This window comes from Nannospalax galili, unplaced genomic scaffold, assembly GCF_000622305.1.
Source record: "Nannospalax galili isolate Female #2095 unplaced genomic scaffold, S.galili_v1.0 scaffold1460, whole genome shotgun sequence".
Classification (NCBI taxonomy): Eukaryota; Metazoa; Chordata; class Mammalia; order Rodentia; family Spalacidae; genus Nannospalax; species Nannospalax galili.
The window spans coordinates 243532-260099 of record NW_008345971.1 but is presented as its reverse complement, the minus strand read 5'-3'; the positions used below and the strand labels follow the sequence as shown (position 1 = coordinate 260099).

The window sequence follows — 16568 nt, the reverse complement described above, 5'->3', positions numbered from 1 at the left end:
ATCTAAATACCATCAAACTATATTGCATAAAACACAAAAATTCAATTTTAAAAAATAAACAATACCAGTGATAGTGCTGAAAAATTTAATTTTGGGTGACCAAAACACTCTTGGAACTCAAGTGCACTCCCCCCATGTGGCACCACAGGAAAAATAGGGCATGGTTCAACAGAGCAGACCACGAAATCACTTGGGATATACTTTTGCTAACCTTAACGTCCTTTGGATGAAACCAGAGCAGGTGTTCCTTTGAACACCAACCCAAGCTTTCTTGAGCTGATTTACATGCAGGGTCATTATGCAACAGTCCAAACTGCTCAAAGCATTTTAAAGGCAGCTTGCCAGTGCCCTAAGAAGCAGCCTCTAGTCCAGCTCTCAGAAATGGGGTCAGCTGCTCTTCTGCCTTGTGTGCTGTTGCTCTGGGTTTCAGGTAAGAGTGTTCAGAGAAGTGCTGGGAGCATTCACTATTTTCCATACTTCGGGGTCTTGATTACTGGAACAATGGCACTTGGAATAGATTTTAAAGTTCCAAGTTACATTTTATTAGAGCAGAGCCATGATTGTTGCTATAGATTTCATATGCATTGATGCTCCACTGGGATTCTTTCCATATATCTCTGACAGTGGTGTATGTGTTTATCATTTCAGGATCCACTGCGGACATTGTGCTGACCCAGTCACCAGCTTCTTTGGCTTTGTCTCTAGGGCAGAAGGCTACCATCTCCTGCAAGGCCAGCCAGAGTGTTACTGCATATGGCTCTAATTATATGCACTGGTATCAACATAAACCAGGACAGCCTCTCAAGCTCTTGATCTACAGAGCATCCAATCTAGAATCCGGGGTTCCTGCCAGATTCAGTGGCAGTGGGTCTGGGACAGATTTCACCCTCACCATTAATCCTGTGGAGGCCGATGATGCTGCAACCTATTACTGTCAGCAGAGTAAGGAGCTTCCTCCCACAGTGCTCTAAGTCTAAACAAAAACCAGGAGCTGTTCCTTACATGAGGCTCAAGCTCTCAGCTATTTCTCCCTTCACCTCCCACCATCCCCCAAGGCATCTCTACCACAGGACTCTAGAAGTCTTGTTTGAAGTACTGAGTGAAACTATGGAACAGAAAATTCCTACATTGATATGTTTGTCCCACCCTGTGTTTTATAATTTAATAATTTGCTTCCTAAATAAAGACCTCCCTACTGATAGGTTAAAAGTTGGCGAACAAGCAAATGGATGATGAGGCACAGCTAAAACTCCATGAAAATAGGGTTTATTAGCAAAGGAACACATGGGACAGATTCCCTACTGGGCAGGGAAAATGTTTGCCCAGGTCTTGAGCTGGGGTCTTTTTAAAAGGGAGGCTTCTGCTTCCTGCAGAAGGCAGGAAGATGTATTTTTTTTAAGTTGACAGGGGGGAGTGAGAGAGCAGGACTGTTAAAACCTGTCCTCTTTAGAGATCAAAGGGGAAGCCTGCTGTCTTGGCCAAACAGTGGAGAAAATCTGCTTCTCTTGACTTCAAAGACAAAGGTGCTTATCAGCTAGGTTCCCTTTTCTCAGGAGCATGAGAAGTCCTTGGGGTCCTGTTGGTGAAGGGGAAGGACTATCTGAACCTTAACACCTACTACTATTGTTCAAAGCATTTTTAGATTCAGTCTATTGCTAGTGCCTAACAATTTTAAGCTTACAGGAAATATTTCTGTCATTTAAAATATTAAAAGCTTTGAACATTTAAGATTGTTAATTTTCTTTCAAATATAAGCTGATATTCTAACAATAATATTTTATGTTTTCACATCTGTTTGCTTGATATTGCAAAAATCCTTCTTTAGTTGTTTCCAGACTGTTCTACAGTTGTGTTTATTGCTTTGCATCTGATCTGAGTCTCTGTGTATATCACAAATGTAAATCCACAGACTAAGATTTATTACTTGTCCTTTTCTCCTTATTCAAAATCTTATTTTTTCTATAATATCTTACATATGTACAGCCAAGCTCTTCTCTTGCTTGCTTGCTTTTTTATTTCCCTTTTTAGGGGAAGGTCATCTCACTTTATATCCCAAGATGGCCTGGAAATCACTATCTAGTGCACAGTGGCCCTGAGATTGCAATCCATAACCCTCTTCCTCTTGAGTTTTGAGATTAAAGAACATGGTACCATTCCCACATCTTTTCATTTTCTAATTGCTCTAACATTGCAGGTACATGAATTCTAGAAGCCTGAACATGCACACCAACAATTATGAAAGATTTACTTACCAACACACCCTCCACTTCTTTTTTATTTGTTTTTATTGGATTTTTTGTGTATTTCCTACAGAACATCTCAAACAATCTCAATCACCTTATGCCCCCATACCCACTGGCACCCTCCCGTACCCCTCCAAGGGGCCCTTATACTCTGTCATCCCTGTTAAGGCTAACTGTGCTTTCAGTGTTCCCAGCTGTTCCCCAGTGCAAGTCCATCCACTGAGTCTACTCAGCCTATCTAGAGTCCCTTGTTTTAGGAAGATCAGCTCTTCTTCATCAAGCAGCAATCAGTTACTAACATTTCTTCAGAAAAGATTGGGGTCTACTCTTCATTTCTCCAGGTCTATACTGGGTTATTGTCTGCCTGAGTTTGCATGGGGCTTGTGTTTGCAGATACCATGGTAATGTTTCCCCTTTCATCTCTGATTTTGCTGATTTGGCGGTGTTCTTTCTTTTGTTTAACTGGGTTAAGGGTCTATCTTGTTTATCTTTTCAAAGAACCAGCTCTTGGATGCGTTGATTGTTTCTATTGTTTTCCCTGTTTCTTTTTCATTAATTTCTGCTCTGATTTTTGTATTTCTTTTTGTCTGCAGGGTTTCGGTTTCATTTGTTGTTGCTTTTCAAGTGTCTTGAGTTACATTGTTAAGTCATTTATTTGTGTTCTTTCTGATTTTTCTAATGTAGGCACTCAGAGGTATAAATTTCCCTCTAAGGACTGCTTTTAAAGTGTCCCACAGGTTTTGTTGTATTGTCCTTTTCATTTAGTTCCAGGAATACTTTTCTTTCTTAACTTCTCCTTTGACCCATTCATCATTCAGGAGTATGTTTAATTTCTATGAGTTCATGTGGTTACTAAGGCTTCTTCTAGTGTTGATTTTAAGCTTTATTGCACTGTGGTCTGATAGAATGCACAGAATTATTTCAATTTTCTTGTATTTGTTGAGGCCTTTTTTGTGCCCCGGTATGTGGTCGATTTTGGAGACAGTTCCGTGGGGCACTGAATAGAAAATATATTCTTTGGTGTTTGGGTGGAATATTCAGTAGATGTCTGTTAGGTTCATTTGATGTATGGTATCACTTAATTCAGATGCCTCTCTATTTATTCTTTGTCCCATTGACCTGTCTAATGGAGACAATGGGGTACTGAAGTCCTCTACTATTAATGAGCTGGGATTAATCTGGGATTTGAAGTCATGTAGTACTGTTTTTATGAACCAGAGTTTGATGCATATGTGTTCATAATTGTAATATCTTCTTGGTCAATTTTTCCTTTGATCAGAGTAAAGAGGCCCTCTTTATCTCATCTGATTATAGTTTAAAGTCTATTTTGTCAGATATTAGAACTGCAATTCCTGCTTTTTTCTTAGTACCATTTGCTTGGAATATTATTTTCCATCCTTTCACCTTAAGATAGTGCCTGTCTTTGAAAGTAAGATGGGTTTCTTGCAAACAACAAAAATATGGATTTTGTTTCTTAATCCATTTAAGAGGCCTGTGTCTTTGGACTGGGGAGTTCAATCCATTGATATTTAATGTTGTTAATGAAAGATGTGTATTGATTCCTGTCATTTTGATTTCTATTTGCATTCTTGGTCTAACTGTGCATTTCCATGGTTATATCTTCATTTAGTTTCTTTCTGTTACCCCTTGGGTATAGTTGTTCCTTTCTTCAGCTCTTTGCTTCAAGAATTCTCTGAAAGGCTGGTTTTGTGGACATGAATTCTTTCAGCCTATTTATGTCATGGACAATTTTTTCTTTCCCCTTCTACTATAATAGACATTTCTTCCAGGTAAACTATTCTGGGTTGGCATCTGTGGTCATTTAGAACTAAGAATACTTTGGTCCAAGCTCTTTAGGCTTTCATAGCTTGCTCTGAAAAGTCAGCTGTAATTCTGATGAGTTTTCCTTTATATGTGACTTATTTTTCTTTTGCAGCTTTCAGTATTCTCTCTTTGTTCTGTACATTTAGTGTTTTTACTATGATGTGCTGTGGAGTTTCTTTTCTGGTCCTGTCTATTTGGTGTTCTAAGTGCTTCTTTTATTTGTATGGGCATGTCTTTCTTTTTTTTTTAAGTTACTTCAGATGTTATGTTTTCTTTTTTAATATTTTATTTATTATTTTTATTTTATGTGTGTGAGTGCTATGCCTACATGTAGGTAAGTGCACCCCTGTTGTGCAATGCCTGTGGAGGACAGAAGAGGCTGTCAGATCCCCTGGAACTGGAGTTGCAGAGAGTTGTTAGCTGCCATGTGGGTGCTGGGAATCGAATCCAGGTCTTCTGCAAGAACAGTCAGTGTTTTTAACCACAGAGCCATCTTTCCAGCCTCAGGCATGTCTTTCTTTAATTTGGGGAAATTTTCTTCTACAATCCTGTTGAGGATCTGGTCCATACCATTATCCTGAGATTCTTCTCCTTCCTCTGTGCCTATAATGCATAAATTTGGTATTTTTATGTTGTCACACATTTCCTGCATTCCATTCTTGTATTTTCTTAAATTTTTCATAATCTTTGCTTGAGTGGCCTAGATCATCAGCTTTATCTTCCAGTCTTGATAGTCCATTTTTCATTTCATTCATTCTATTGGTGAGGCTTTCTCCTGTCATTTCTAATTGGCTTATAAAGTGTTTCACTTCCTTCTTCATTTCAGCCTGTTTTCTTCAATGTTTCTAACTCTTGTGAATTCATTCAGAAGTTTATCCCTATCTTTTTTCAGTTCTTTGATTTGTTTGTGTAAATTCATTGAATTCTTCTATCATGTTTATAACTGTTCTTTTGAATTCTGTGTCCTGTGTTATCTCTAGAGGGTTCTCATTGTACACCTCCTCTACAGGACTATTGGTGCTTGGTAGGGACATATTATTTGAGTATTTCATGTTATTATTTTTTTGCTCCGACTTTGGCATGTGAATTTCTTTTGTAGCTTCTGATTCTTGGATGGGACTCAAGCCTTCCTTTGTTGAGGTTAGGTTTGTTTCTGTTTGTATATTTTATGTGCCTTCGTTGTTTTCTTATTGGGTATGAAAAGCTGGTTGGTCTAGGTTTCAGGTTCTCTCTTTTGATTTTATATTGGAGGGGCCTGATGGCATTAGTCCAGCTGCTAAGGAGTTCCCACAGAGGCCCAAGTCAGATGAGGATCAGATGCTGTTAACGTTCCTCCTAAGGTCTGGGTCCCTCTAGTCAGCAGACACAGTACAATTTGGGTAACTTGCTAGGTAGAGGTAGGATTCAGGCAAACTCAGATTGGTCAGGGAAACGAGGCTGGTCTCAGGAATCCCAGGCAAGCTATGGTTGTGGACAGCCAGAATAGAAGCCGGGTCTCAGGTATACAAGGGCAAATTGGGGGTGAAGACGGGCTTTTAAGGGTCTAGGTAACTAGACAGAAAACTTGGTTTGGTCTGGGTACAAAGGATCAGGACACAGTAGGGGGATCTGGGCCAAGAGGGTAGTCCAGAGGTCTGGGGTGCCCAGAGAAGAAGTAGGCCTGTGCCCAGGCCTACAGGGAAACAGAATATGGAAAGTGGGAGATTGAATCAGGTTGTGGGAGTCCAGGCACATTGGGCAGCATCAAACTTACCAGGGGGAGTCTAGCATCAGGAATTTCAGGCATGTTGGGCACACCCTCCACTTCTATATGAGCCTCCCCACATGGAGCTGAAAAGCTCAACAAAATGATCCTTACCAACTTTTAATTTGGTTTAGATGTACATTTCTGAATTTTTCAAGTTTACAATTCTAGCTCATTATAATGAAACCGTATTGTTGATTTGTTTCCTACTAGTCCATAATATCTTAATATAAACCCAGTGACTTAGAACTGTGCACACCGTGATCTGGATAAGGTATGTCTGGGTCATCTCCTTGGTATCTTATAGGCAACAATCAAGGTATCATCAAGGATAAATTCTCATCTGAGTGCTCAAAGAATATTCTTCCAAAGTCCTTCCTCTTGTTGGCACAGGTGTTTTCCTTGGTACTAAGTACCTGGGGATGCTATCTGTTTATTAACTATGGTCAGTAAGCACCCTAAATCCTACAGGTCACTGAAAGTTCCCTCACATGTGGGATACTTGGTAATCAAACCAACAAGGAGAATTCACAACAGAGAGGGAGCCACTTCTCTTTCAATTGCTTTGACTTTATTATGTCAGACACAGCCAGGTAAACATCCCATTGAATACATTCAGACTACACTGAGTTCGATACTTATTATTACATCAGCAAAATCCCATTTCCTCGCTCTTCAGTATTTTATGAAGCAGAAAATAGTCTCAGATCTACTCATAGTGTTAAGGAAAGTAATTCTTTGAACAGCTGAGAGTTCAAGCATATCACCCAGGAGGGAGATGGAAAGTGGAAAGCTTATTTATTCTTTTCATATGCATGTGGTTTCAGAATTAGAAACAAGAGCTTCAAGATTTTCTGGGTCTTGAAGAAAAGCATAAATGGTATTGTATAGGATTCTCTACATCATCATTATATGGCAGGCTCCTGGGCCCTATATCTATTTCATGATGGGTCATATTATCTCAGGAAAAATTTCCTCCTGAGTTCATCCAGACATCATAGCTTACAAAGAAGATATCTCAGGCATAGATCAGGATATTTGCCACCTTCTGATCTATATAGAGGTAGGCCAGGCTTATTGGGTTAGAAATTGGTCAAACAATCCTTGCAGTTTATAAAACCATATTACTGGCAGAAGTTAAGGTATCTCTCATGTTTGATCTATACTTTTCTTGAACTAATTAAACCAAGTGCTTCATTATACCATTTGGTGAACTTTCCATTTTTAGTTTAACATTTTAACAGCAGTTAGATCTGGTGAGTGGAAAACATCCACAGCCTTCAAGATATTACAAAGTAATAAATAATCTCAGGGTAAGAAAAATATCACAGGGTAGTAAATATCACTGAGTAGTAAAACATAATAGTGCTGCATTTCAAAATATCTACCTAGTAAGAAAAAAAGGAAATTTCAAAATAGTCTAAGCTTAAAATAAGATTATGTAAAAATACAATTAATTATAAAAATATAACTTTTCCAGGCCGGAGAGATGACTCAACAGTTAAGAACACTTGATGTTCTTCCAGAGGACATGGGTTCACATTCCCAGCATCCACATAAGGGCTAAAAACTGTCCACAACTCCAGTTCCAGGGGGTCTGCCACCCTCTTCTGGCCTCTGTGAGCATTGCACATACATAGTATTGTTACAAACATGCAGGCAAACACACACATAAAATAAAAATAATACATAAAATATATTTTTTAAGGAATATAACTTTTCCTTATCAATAAATCTAATAAAGTTGTTGGTTTTTTATGTGTAATTAGCAATGAGCATAGACAGGAAATACACATGGAGCTGAGTGGTACCCAGCTGTCCACACTTACTCCATGAACACTCACATCACTATTATTTTTTACATATACCTGTCACATCTCCTCTGTTTTAATCCTTTTTTTGTTTGTAACTGAAACTGAGTAGGTCACAAAGAAATCTCTTCATTACAGTCCTGGAATCCAAAGAGCATTGTGCCAGAATCACACAGCACCTAGTGAGGGCTTTGTTGCTGCTTTATAACAGATGTCAGACATCACATGGTGAGACACAGATAGTGTGCAACTCTGCCTTTTCTTCATCTGATTATAAATCCACTGTTCTCATCATGGCCTCATACAAACTTAATTGTCTCTGAAAGATACTACCATCAAATACCATTCACATGTGTATTTAGGAGTTAAGTTACCAATTCGTGACATTTTACATGACCTATTCATTCATACCGTAGAATTCTCCCAGCCCTCCATCAGATCCTTCCTTGCCTCTTTCTGTAACTTTTATTTCTTTTCTACCCTTTAGCCATGGGGGTGGTGTGTTATTCTGCTCCACATCTTCTGTTCTTATTTATTTGTAAAGAAAATAGATTAGAAGGTACAGGGATAGGAGGACCCTTGTCCGAGGAAGTCCCTCAGGTGGCATCTTTGGAGGAGAAGAAGGAAATGGAGGGTAAAGTGACTAGACCAGAGAAATCTGAAGAAACAAAATGAAAAGCAAGGTAACCTCACCTTGTTCAAAAGCCTGGCGGTTCCGATTTTTAAAGAAACAATTGCAGAAAGGGCAAAGGTATTTTTATTCTGGGGATTACAACATGGCAAAAGCAAAGACAAAAACCAAGGAGCTTCCTGCTGCAGCCCCAGATAGACACAGGTCACTGGTGACCACATTCTCACGCCACAGGACTTTCCTCAGCAGAAATCATCCCTGGTTGCTAGCAAGCTGGCTGGCTGATTAAACAGCTGAACTGCCTGAGTTTTCTACTGCCAATTATTTCGCCTTAACATGTTACCCGTTTTGTTTCCTTTCACTCACCACATCATTTGAGACTGACAGCATTGCAGAAAATGACTATGCGTGCTGCTGTTGTAAGGAAACATGCCTGTGTAGAGGCTTTTATTAATTTAATGGTGCACTGATGCAAATGACATGTTACAGCAACATAAGTAATGCACTTGAAAATAAGTGTGTTTATTACCTAACTCGGTGTAGGGCTGCTTCCAACAAATAGGAAGTAAGTTTTACAGTTTTATTGTTTTGACTTTCCTTAGTCTGTCATAATATATTTGTATGTTACTTTTTTCTAATGGCCTCTGTTGCATTGATTTCTTCTGAATTTTCATTTGAGGTTTTGTGAAACATAAACACAATACTGCAAAGATGGGAGAAAAGTCACATAAATCAAACATGAATAGATGGGCTACAGAAGATTTGAATCGTTGCTTGACTCTGAATGTTCTTAAACCTGTTTCCACTTTGACAATACAATTTTATTTGGGTAATATTAGTCCATTCTGGTGTAACTTGTGTGACTTCATGCCTAACAGCTGCAGCTGAAGCTAACGCTCTTCCTCAGTTCTGCTGTGTTGAGACACCTTTGTTGAAGATGTGAATAGAACGTCCATTGACCATTGCATTCACTTTTCTGCCATTTTTTTGTAAACACAATGGTTTTTCATGACCTTTTACAAATGTTTGTTTAATTTCAGCATATTAGAAAGTAGACCATGTGCCAACCAGAAGCACAAGACTTCCAATACAAATCTCTGCCTGCTATTACTGCTTTTGTGTAATAGTTTATAATCTTGAGTTTATCAGAATAGCAAACCGAAGTGTTTGCTCAGCCTGGTATATAATAAAGCTTTTTCACTTGTTACTGATATTCGTGAGTTTCAGTGACCTTGTACAAATATGATACATCGTTTAGGCATATCTTTTGTTCTATGCAGAACATTTTATTTTGACTATCACAAAAAGATCCATATAATTTATATAAACCTCCTCAATGTAGAAATGTTTTACTTCTACACTTTCAACTTTGGACACACTAAACAGCTGACATCTTCTTCCTTCTCACCCCCCATTTTCTTTGTTTTTGTGATTTGTGTTATTGGCTGTCGGGTTTATATGAAAGCATAAGTTAAGTGTCTGTCTTTACTCTTTAAACTTGCTTAAATAAAAGGATTTTTGTGAGTTTTGGGTTAAAAAAGGAAAAAGAAGGAAAGAAAGACAATGGGTTTATTTAGTTCACAGTTCTAGAGATTCAAGAGCACAGCACTGGCATCTGCTTGGCTCTGGTGAGGATCTAATGGTAGATGGCATCAAAAAGGTTAGGAATATTTTTAAAGCATTCACATGGTAAAACAGAAAGGTAGAGATGGGCAAAGGGACACATTTTATTCTCTTTTTTTTTAAAGTCTTTTGGGGATAGGGTCTCCCTGAAGCCCCAGCTGGCCTGGAACTCACTATGTAGAACAGGCTGGCCTTGAGCTCACAGAGCCACCTGCCTCTGCCTCCTGAGTGCTGGGATTAAAGGTGTGTACCACCATGCCTGGCTTACAATTTATTCTTTTTTTTCTTTCCCATTAGCTTTTATTAATAAAATAATCACAATTAGGTCATAAATAAACAAATTATTAACCACATGATTTGAGGTTTAGGATGAAAACTTGTAAAAATTAGTTCAATATACAGCAAAGTTAACAACACACTAAAACCAACTATTTCATGTTTTGCCCACATTGAAAAGGGACCAAAGTTTTTAGTCATGGAAGATACAATAAACTATATTCAGAAACTTCGTTTTCAAGAAGAAGGAGAAAAAAGATTTCAACAAAATTAAGGGCTAATTAAGACCCTAAGAAAGGCATCTTAAAATCAGGGACACCATGTGCTTACTGTGTAAAACTTTATTTCCCTGACAATCAACAGGAACAAAACTTGCACTAGGCTTTTACTTCTCCCTATAGTCTATGTTTCCCTTAAGGATCACTAATCTACAACAAAACACTTCACAAGTGCACACATTTCCACAGTCGCCTGGTATAGGAAAAAAACAAAAACAAAAACTTATATTCTTAAAATCCCAGTAAAATAGTCCCTAAAATAATCTTGACCATATTCTTGGCTGTTCCAAAGCCACTGAGCTCTGTAAAGAATGAAGATACCAAGAAAGCCCTGCACATATTATTTCACCTATTTTAGTCATGTTTAGAAAGTCACCAACTCCAATGGGAGAGATGACCTTTCTGGAGGGCAACATTCCAGGTGTGAGGGGCCTTCTTTTTTAAGCTATTTGAAAATCCCAATACTGTGCCTGGATGATGTCTCCCCTAAATATAAAACCCTCAGTTTCTCATTTTAAAAGGCTCGGCCAGCGAGGGGACTGTGTGCATATTTCATATCCAGCAACACAAGTAGACTGCATCATTTGTATCATGCCTCCTTTCCAGGTACCTGACTCATCCACACTGACTGCTCTGCCCCTAAGCCTTCTGACTTCCTCATGAACCGCCCCTCTGGAACTTTCATTTTCATTTTTTCAAACCTATACCTCCAGTACCCCATTTTCCCACCTCCTGAACCTGCCTCCACCACACAGAGTACCCTCATCTGAGACCCTGAAATCACCATCCACCTCACCTGGGCGGCTTAGGGCTACTCTTAGGAATCTGGTCTTGGATTAAGTTCCCCATTCAGCATGACAGCTGGCTTCCGGGACGGGATCCAAAGGCAATCAACATGTTACATTGAACAAAGCTGGCCAAGGTCCTTAAACTATAGGCAGAGATGTTGATGCAGCAGCTTCATCTAAACAATCAAATCTCTGTTACTAGTGGAAGACTTTGTTCTCAAAACCCAGAGTCCAAACATTACAGCAAAACCCATTGATTCATTGTGATAAGGTGGTAGGTATACAGAATTCAGGATCCTCATGTGAATACTGAACTGGACTCTCTCCTCACAGGCTTGCTGAGAATACAGTAGTCATTACATTCCCCTAAAAAGGTTAACACCACCAGGACCCCCTGTGCTCTGAAGCAATTCTAAGATCAGTGGAGAAGGGGGAAGAAGCAGCACACATTCTCTTTGTGGAAATGGCAGCCATTGTGCTTCCCCAGCTACCTCAGGGTTTAGGGAATAGAGGCCTCAGAAAGGAATGACTGCCAGGGTGGGGGCCCAGTGCTTCCTTTTAGGAGTCAAATCAAAGTGAGTGAGGAGATCATGCCATTTTATTATGGTCACAGGCATCCACCTGGGATGCTTTCATAGAAACACTCTATCAGTGACCAGCACACAAGGCAGAGAGGGTCATCCCTGGAGAAGGCACTTACCCCAGAACATTAGCAAATCCTGCTGCTTGGTGAGAACAGAAGTGGCTGACTGAACATGACGGGAGGAGGCCTGGTCAGGATTGCCGCTCTTCACATGTAGTTAAGGCCAAAAAATAAAGCATCATCTTCACCCATCTGTGGTGCTTCAGGAAAGAGCTTTCACATGATCAGTCCCCAAACATATCCACCCTCACCATACCAGTCAAGTGAAGGCAGTGCAGCAAACTTGTGGTGCTGGCAGAATTGGCTCAGAAGCTTCTAGAAGGCCTTCTGTGCGTTTCTCATCTGACCCACAGCTTACAGCAGCTACCATAAGCAGCCTCAGCCCTTGCTAACAAGAACCACTTTTTTACATGGCTGTCGTAACACCAGCTGGGGCTGCCTATCAGACCAGTAGCCCCAGTACATGGCCCCTTACTGTACCCCACAGGTCAGGCAGCCACTGAAGGAGCCATTGCTGTTCTAAGGCCTGAGTCTGAAGGAGGTATGGCCACTTTTGCCTTTGAGCCCCTGGGTGTCACATACTTGGGCCTGGCCACCCTGCTGGTGAAGTCACATACATACCCCCCAGGGAGAAAAGACTTGGAAGACACCACATGGAAACAGAAGCCATCCTGCTAACCTTCCAAATGACCCACACAGAAGAGCCCATATCAGCCCAGCTCAGAGTGAAGAATTGAGGGGGAGGGTCAGTGGTGAGAGCCAAATGATACTCACCCAGGTGTCTTTCTAAACACAGGATGGTGACTCCAATACAAAGACAACACAGCCTTTTCTGTCCACACCTGGATGGAGGGGTCATCTGCAAGAGGAAAGCACTTCTCAGCCATAAATCCCCATGGCTTTTGAATGACTTTTGAATGACAAAGCAAAGATAGTCAACTTTGGTTTGACTGTCTCAAACACTGGTTGAATGACCATTTAGGAAAAAAAGAAGAAGGTAGTCTTTTACTGGATACGTCTGTGTTTCAATGTCCCCAGCACACATATGCTAGAAGAGTACTTCCCAATGCCACGGTGTTGAGAGGTGAGACCTCTAAGGTTGTTAAGTCTTGAGGGCACAGACTCAAGATGCTGCCACAGGTTTGCTGTATTATTAAGCAAGGCCAGCCCTCTTGCTCTCTCAAACAGTGATGGCACAGCCAGAAGGCCCTCACCAGGCACAGATCCTCACCAGGCAGCCCCTCCAGCCTGGACTCCCAGCCCCTGAAACTAAACAGTGTCTGTGATAAGAAGGACCCTGTATGTAGCACACTGGGCAGCACAGCACAGACAGGTAGCACTGACAGACTGCAGGCTTCAGGGGTGTTGCTGCTTAATTTTCCTTAATCATTTTTTCTCATAAGGGGCCCATGATTCCCCAAAAAGGGGAAAAAAATCCAATCAATTAAGGTCATATTAAAAAGAAAAAAAAAAAAAAAAGAAAAACCTACCCATAACTAGAATTTCAATCCCATAATGTATAAAATACAGAGCACAATTTAACTGTTTCTACAATTCAAAACAAATTCTATAAAATAACATTGTCTACACCATAGAGCAGGTTTCAGCTTATCTGAGGAAACAAAGTGCCGAGCGGGAACACAGTGATCTTTAGAAGTTTCAAATTTTGCTTCTCAAAAGGTAGTCAACCACAGTGCAAGCCTTCCCAGTCCAAATGTATGCTTCCTGTAAACTTTCTTGCATCCATTCTTGGCCTCTTTTGGAAAGGGATGAAAGTTTCCATCTGTCCTGTGGGGCTCCTCATCTGAAGCTCTTCTGCTGTGCATCAGGCCCACGTTCTCATAGGCTCTAGCACTGTCTTCACTTCCACCCAGCGTGGCTTTGGGGTGCAAGGCGGCAGGGGGCTCTGATCATCACTTGTCTTGTCCATGAGGGAAAACTTAATATTTGTATATTCATGCCTTTCCTCTTGCTTTCCTGCTCCTCCTCAATCCTGCGCTGCAGCATTTCAATATAATGCTGGACCACCAGGTAGATGAACAGGTACTGTGCACCTGTCTGGACCATCCCTGCCCTCACCATTTGAATAGTTTTGGGAACATCAATGTCACAGTCAACACCTTTCTCTCTAATCATGTCAATAAGGATATCAATCACAATGAATGTCCCTGTCCTGCCAATTTCAGCACTGCAGTTAACCATGACAGGGCCTGCATCCATGATGCGCTCCTGCTTGTGGTGGACCTTCTCCAAGAAATCCAGCACACCTCCAGGGTCACTGAGCACACCATGGTCCAGCCAGGTCCAAAAGTCGTATTGCCAGGTGGTTCTCTCTGTATTCCCTTGTCCGATCTTGGAGAGCTTCTCTTCTCTTAAGGTGTGGTCATGAGCAGGACTTTCTTTGACATTCCTAACACACATAACTCCATATTATTTGAGTGCATACTCATCAGGCCAGTACTTGACACATTTGCTGTCTCTCTTTCCACCTCCTTTGTGGTTATAACAGTGACTCAGGAGTTCTCCTGGAACACCATCCACCAGAAGTCATTCACCGTGTTTTGCAGGCAGCCTTGCATAGCAATGTAACTCTTTGGGGGCTTTGAATTGTTGCACTTGGTTTTCAAATTCAGGCATGATTATGTTTGCATTGATGTAATCAGAAACCAGCTCATTAGGATCCCCATCATGCAGCATGACCCTGGTGTGATCAAAGGGCAGGATGTTTTTGTATTTGTTTTTGTTTTTATTTTCTTGCCTCTGACCTTCTTTTCTGCTATAGAGAAGCTTGCATTCCTGATGTTGTAGTGTCTCAAATTCTTCCCAAGAACCGTTTGACTTTATCTGTGGTCTCGGCTATTTTGCTTAGCTCTCAACCAGGCTTTCAATTTGAGCAGCATTAATACGAGTTGTGTTGAGGGGCTGCTTGAGCTTCAGTACTGTACCAAGTGTTTCTACCACGGGATTCTTCTTGTAATGCTCCACCAGGTCTGTGAAAGAGTCAAACCGCTCTCCTCCACCAATATCATATTTCAGGTCCTGATAGCGGATCACGATGTGGTTCACTTTGGACTTGCCATCATTGCTCTCCCCTTAGTCGTCGCCTGTGCAAACTGAGATAATGAAGTCACTAGGATGGCTCTAACTCTCCCTGACAAGAAAGCCGCCATGCTTCCCCCACTCCTTTAGTAGCTTCTCTGCTTTTCTCCCAGACAGGTGCAATGGAGCCAGCTTTCAGAGGTAGGATCTGCTCAGTTCAGTGTGTATTTGAGCTCAATGACATCTCCATTCCTCTTTCAATTGCCCATGGTGCTCTATGTAATGCTGGACCAGCTCATCCAAGATGGCAAACTCCCCTGCCATACAGGTCATAGTAGTCACCAGAATTCTGAATCTTGATGTGGGTGACAGCTCCATTTCTTCTAACAAATAGAGTGAAGTCTCCAGGGTTACTTTTACTGGGCCTGACTAAAAAACTGCCATCGACTCCTCTGGTTAACAGGAGATTTTCTGCCTCCACACCAATGATGTTTGGGTGAAACCATCTCCGCGATGTCATGTTCCTCCCGCCCCTCCACAAGAGACCAGCTGCTACCTCAGATTCAGCGGGGCTGGGTCACATTGAGCTGGCCCAAGGGGGACCCGCTCAGGACCCCACAGGGGGACAGAGCCAGCCAGCGGTGCACAGAGCCCCCTCCAGGCCTGGGGATCCCAGGCGCCCAGTTTCTTCTTATAAAACAGCTCACCCTCATGGGAACTAAGCCGTCATACAACATTAGTCCTTCCCAAAGCTAACGTTTCCACTTGCCTAGTTACTATACGCTAATCCTCACTTCTTTTTTATTCATTGTGTATAGTAAAACAGTTTCATGAATATCATAAATTACTTCAAGATGTCATGTGTTTTGATTACATTTACTCCCCATATTGTATCCTTAACCCCCTCCCACCTCGTAGCAATCCCTTCCTTTCTCCAGAAAGTCTCATCTTTTCTTTTGCTCATATAGCACCTTCCAAAGAGGATTCTTCACAGCTTCTTTCCTTATTTGTATCTCTTTTATTTTTCTCTTTTCTTATCGCTCTAACTCAAACTTCAAGCGTTATGTTGAATAAGAATTGAGTGAACTACTTTGTCTCATTTCTGATTTTACTGGAACTGAGTTTTTTCCCCGGTTTAATATAGTATTGGCCATAGGTTTGTCTGTCGTTATGTAGGCTGTATTAGATTGAGAGAAGTCCCTTTGTTTTCCTATTCTTCAGGGTTTTTATCATGAAAGAATAATGAATTCTGCCAAAGGCCTTTTCTCCATCCATTTATTAGGCTATTTCTTTTGGAAGGTTTTGGGGGGTGGGTTGAGACAGGGTCTCTGTGTAGCCCCCAGCCAGCCTGGAATTCACTAAGTAGATCAGGCTGAACTCGTTCTCACAGAGATCTGCCTTCCTTCACCTCCTGAGTGTTGGAATTAAAGGCATGTGCCACCATGCCTGACTGTCATACTATTTCTATCCTTGAGTCTATTTGTGTGATGTATTACAGTTATTGATTTGCATATGATGAACCATCCTTGCATCCCTGAAAATGAAGTCTGCCTGGTCATGGTGAATATGTTTGATGTGTAGTTGACTTTGGTCTGTAGATTTTGTTAAGAATTTTTGCAAGCATGTTAGTTTTGTTTTGTTTTTATTTTTTTTACTTTTTTTTTTTCG

The 16568-nt window shown here is 40.9% G+C and overlaps 2 pseudogenes and 1 gene segment (V, D, J or C); 2 read left to right on the top strand and 1 right to left on the bottom strand.

Moving 5' to 3' along the window:
- Nucleotides 1-359: 359 nt before the first annotated feature.
- On the top strand, nucleotides 360-1036 carry LOC103741410. The segment is given in 2 exon segments: nucleotides 360-430; nucleotides 649-1036. Coding segments are annotated over 2 exon segments (372 nt in total).
- A 7171-nt stretch (nucleotides 1037-8207) lies between these two features.
- LOC103741413 lies at nucleotides 8208-8538 on the top strand (annotated as a pseudogene).
- Nucleotides 8539-13534: 4996 nt separating this feature from the next.
- Nucleotides 13535-15424, bottom strand: LOC103741412 (annotated as a pseudogene).
- Nucleotides 15425-16568: the final 1144 nt, after the last annotated feature.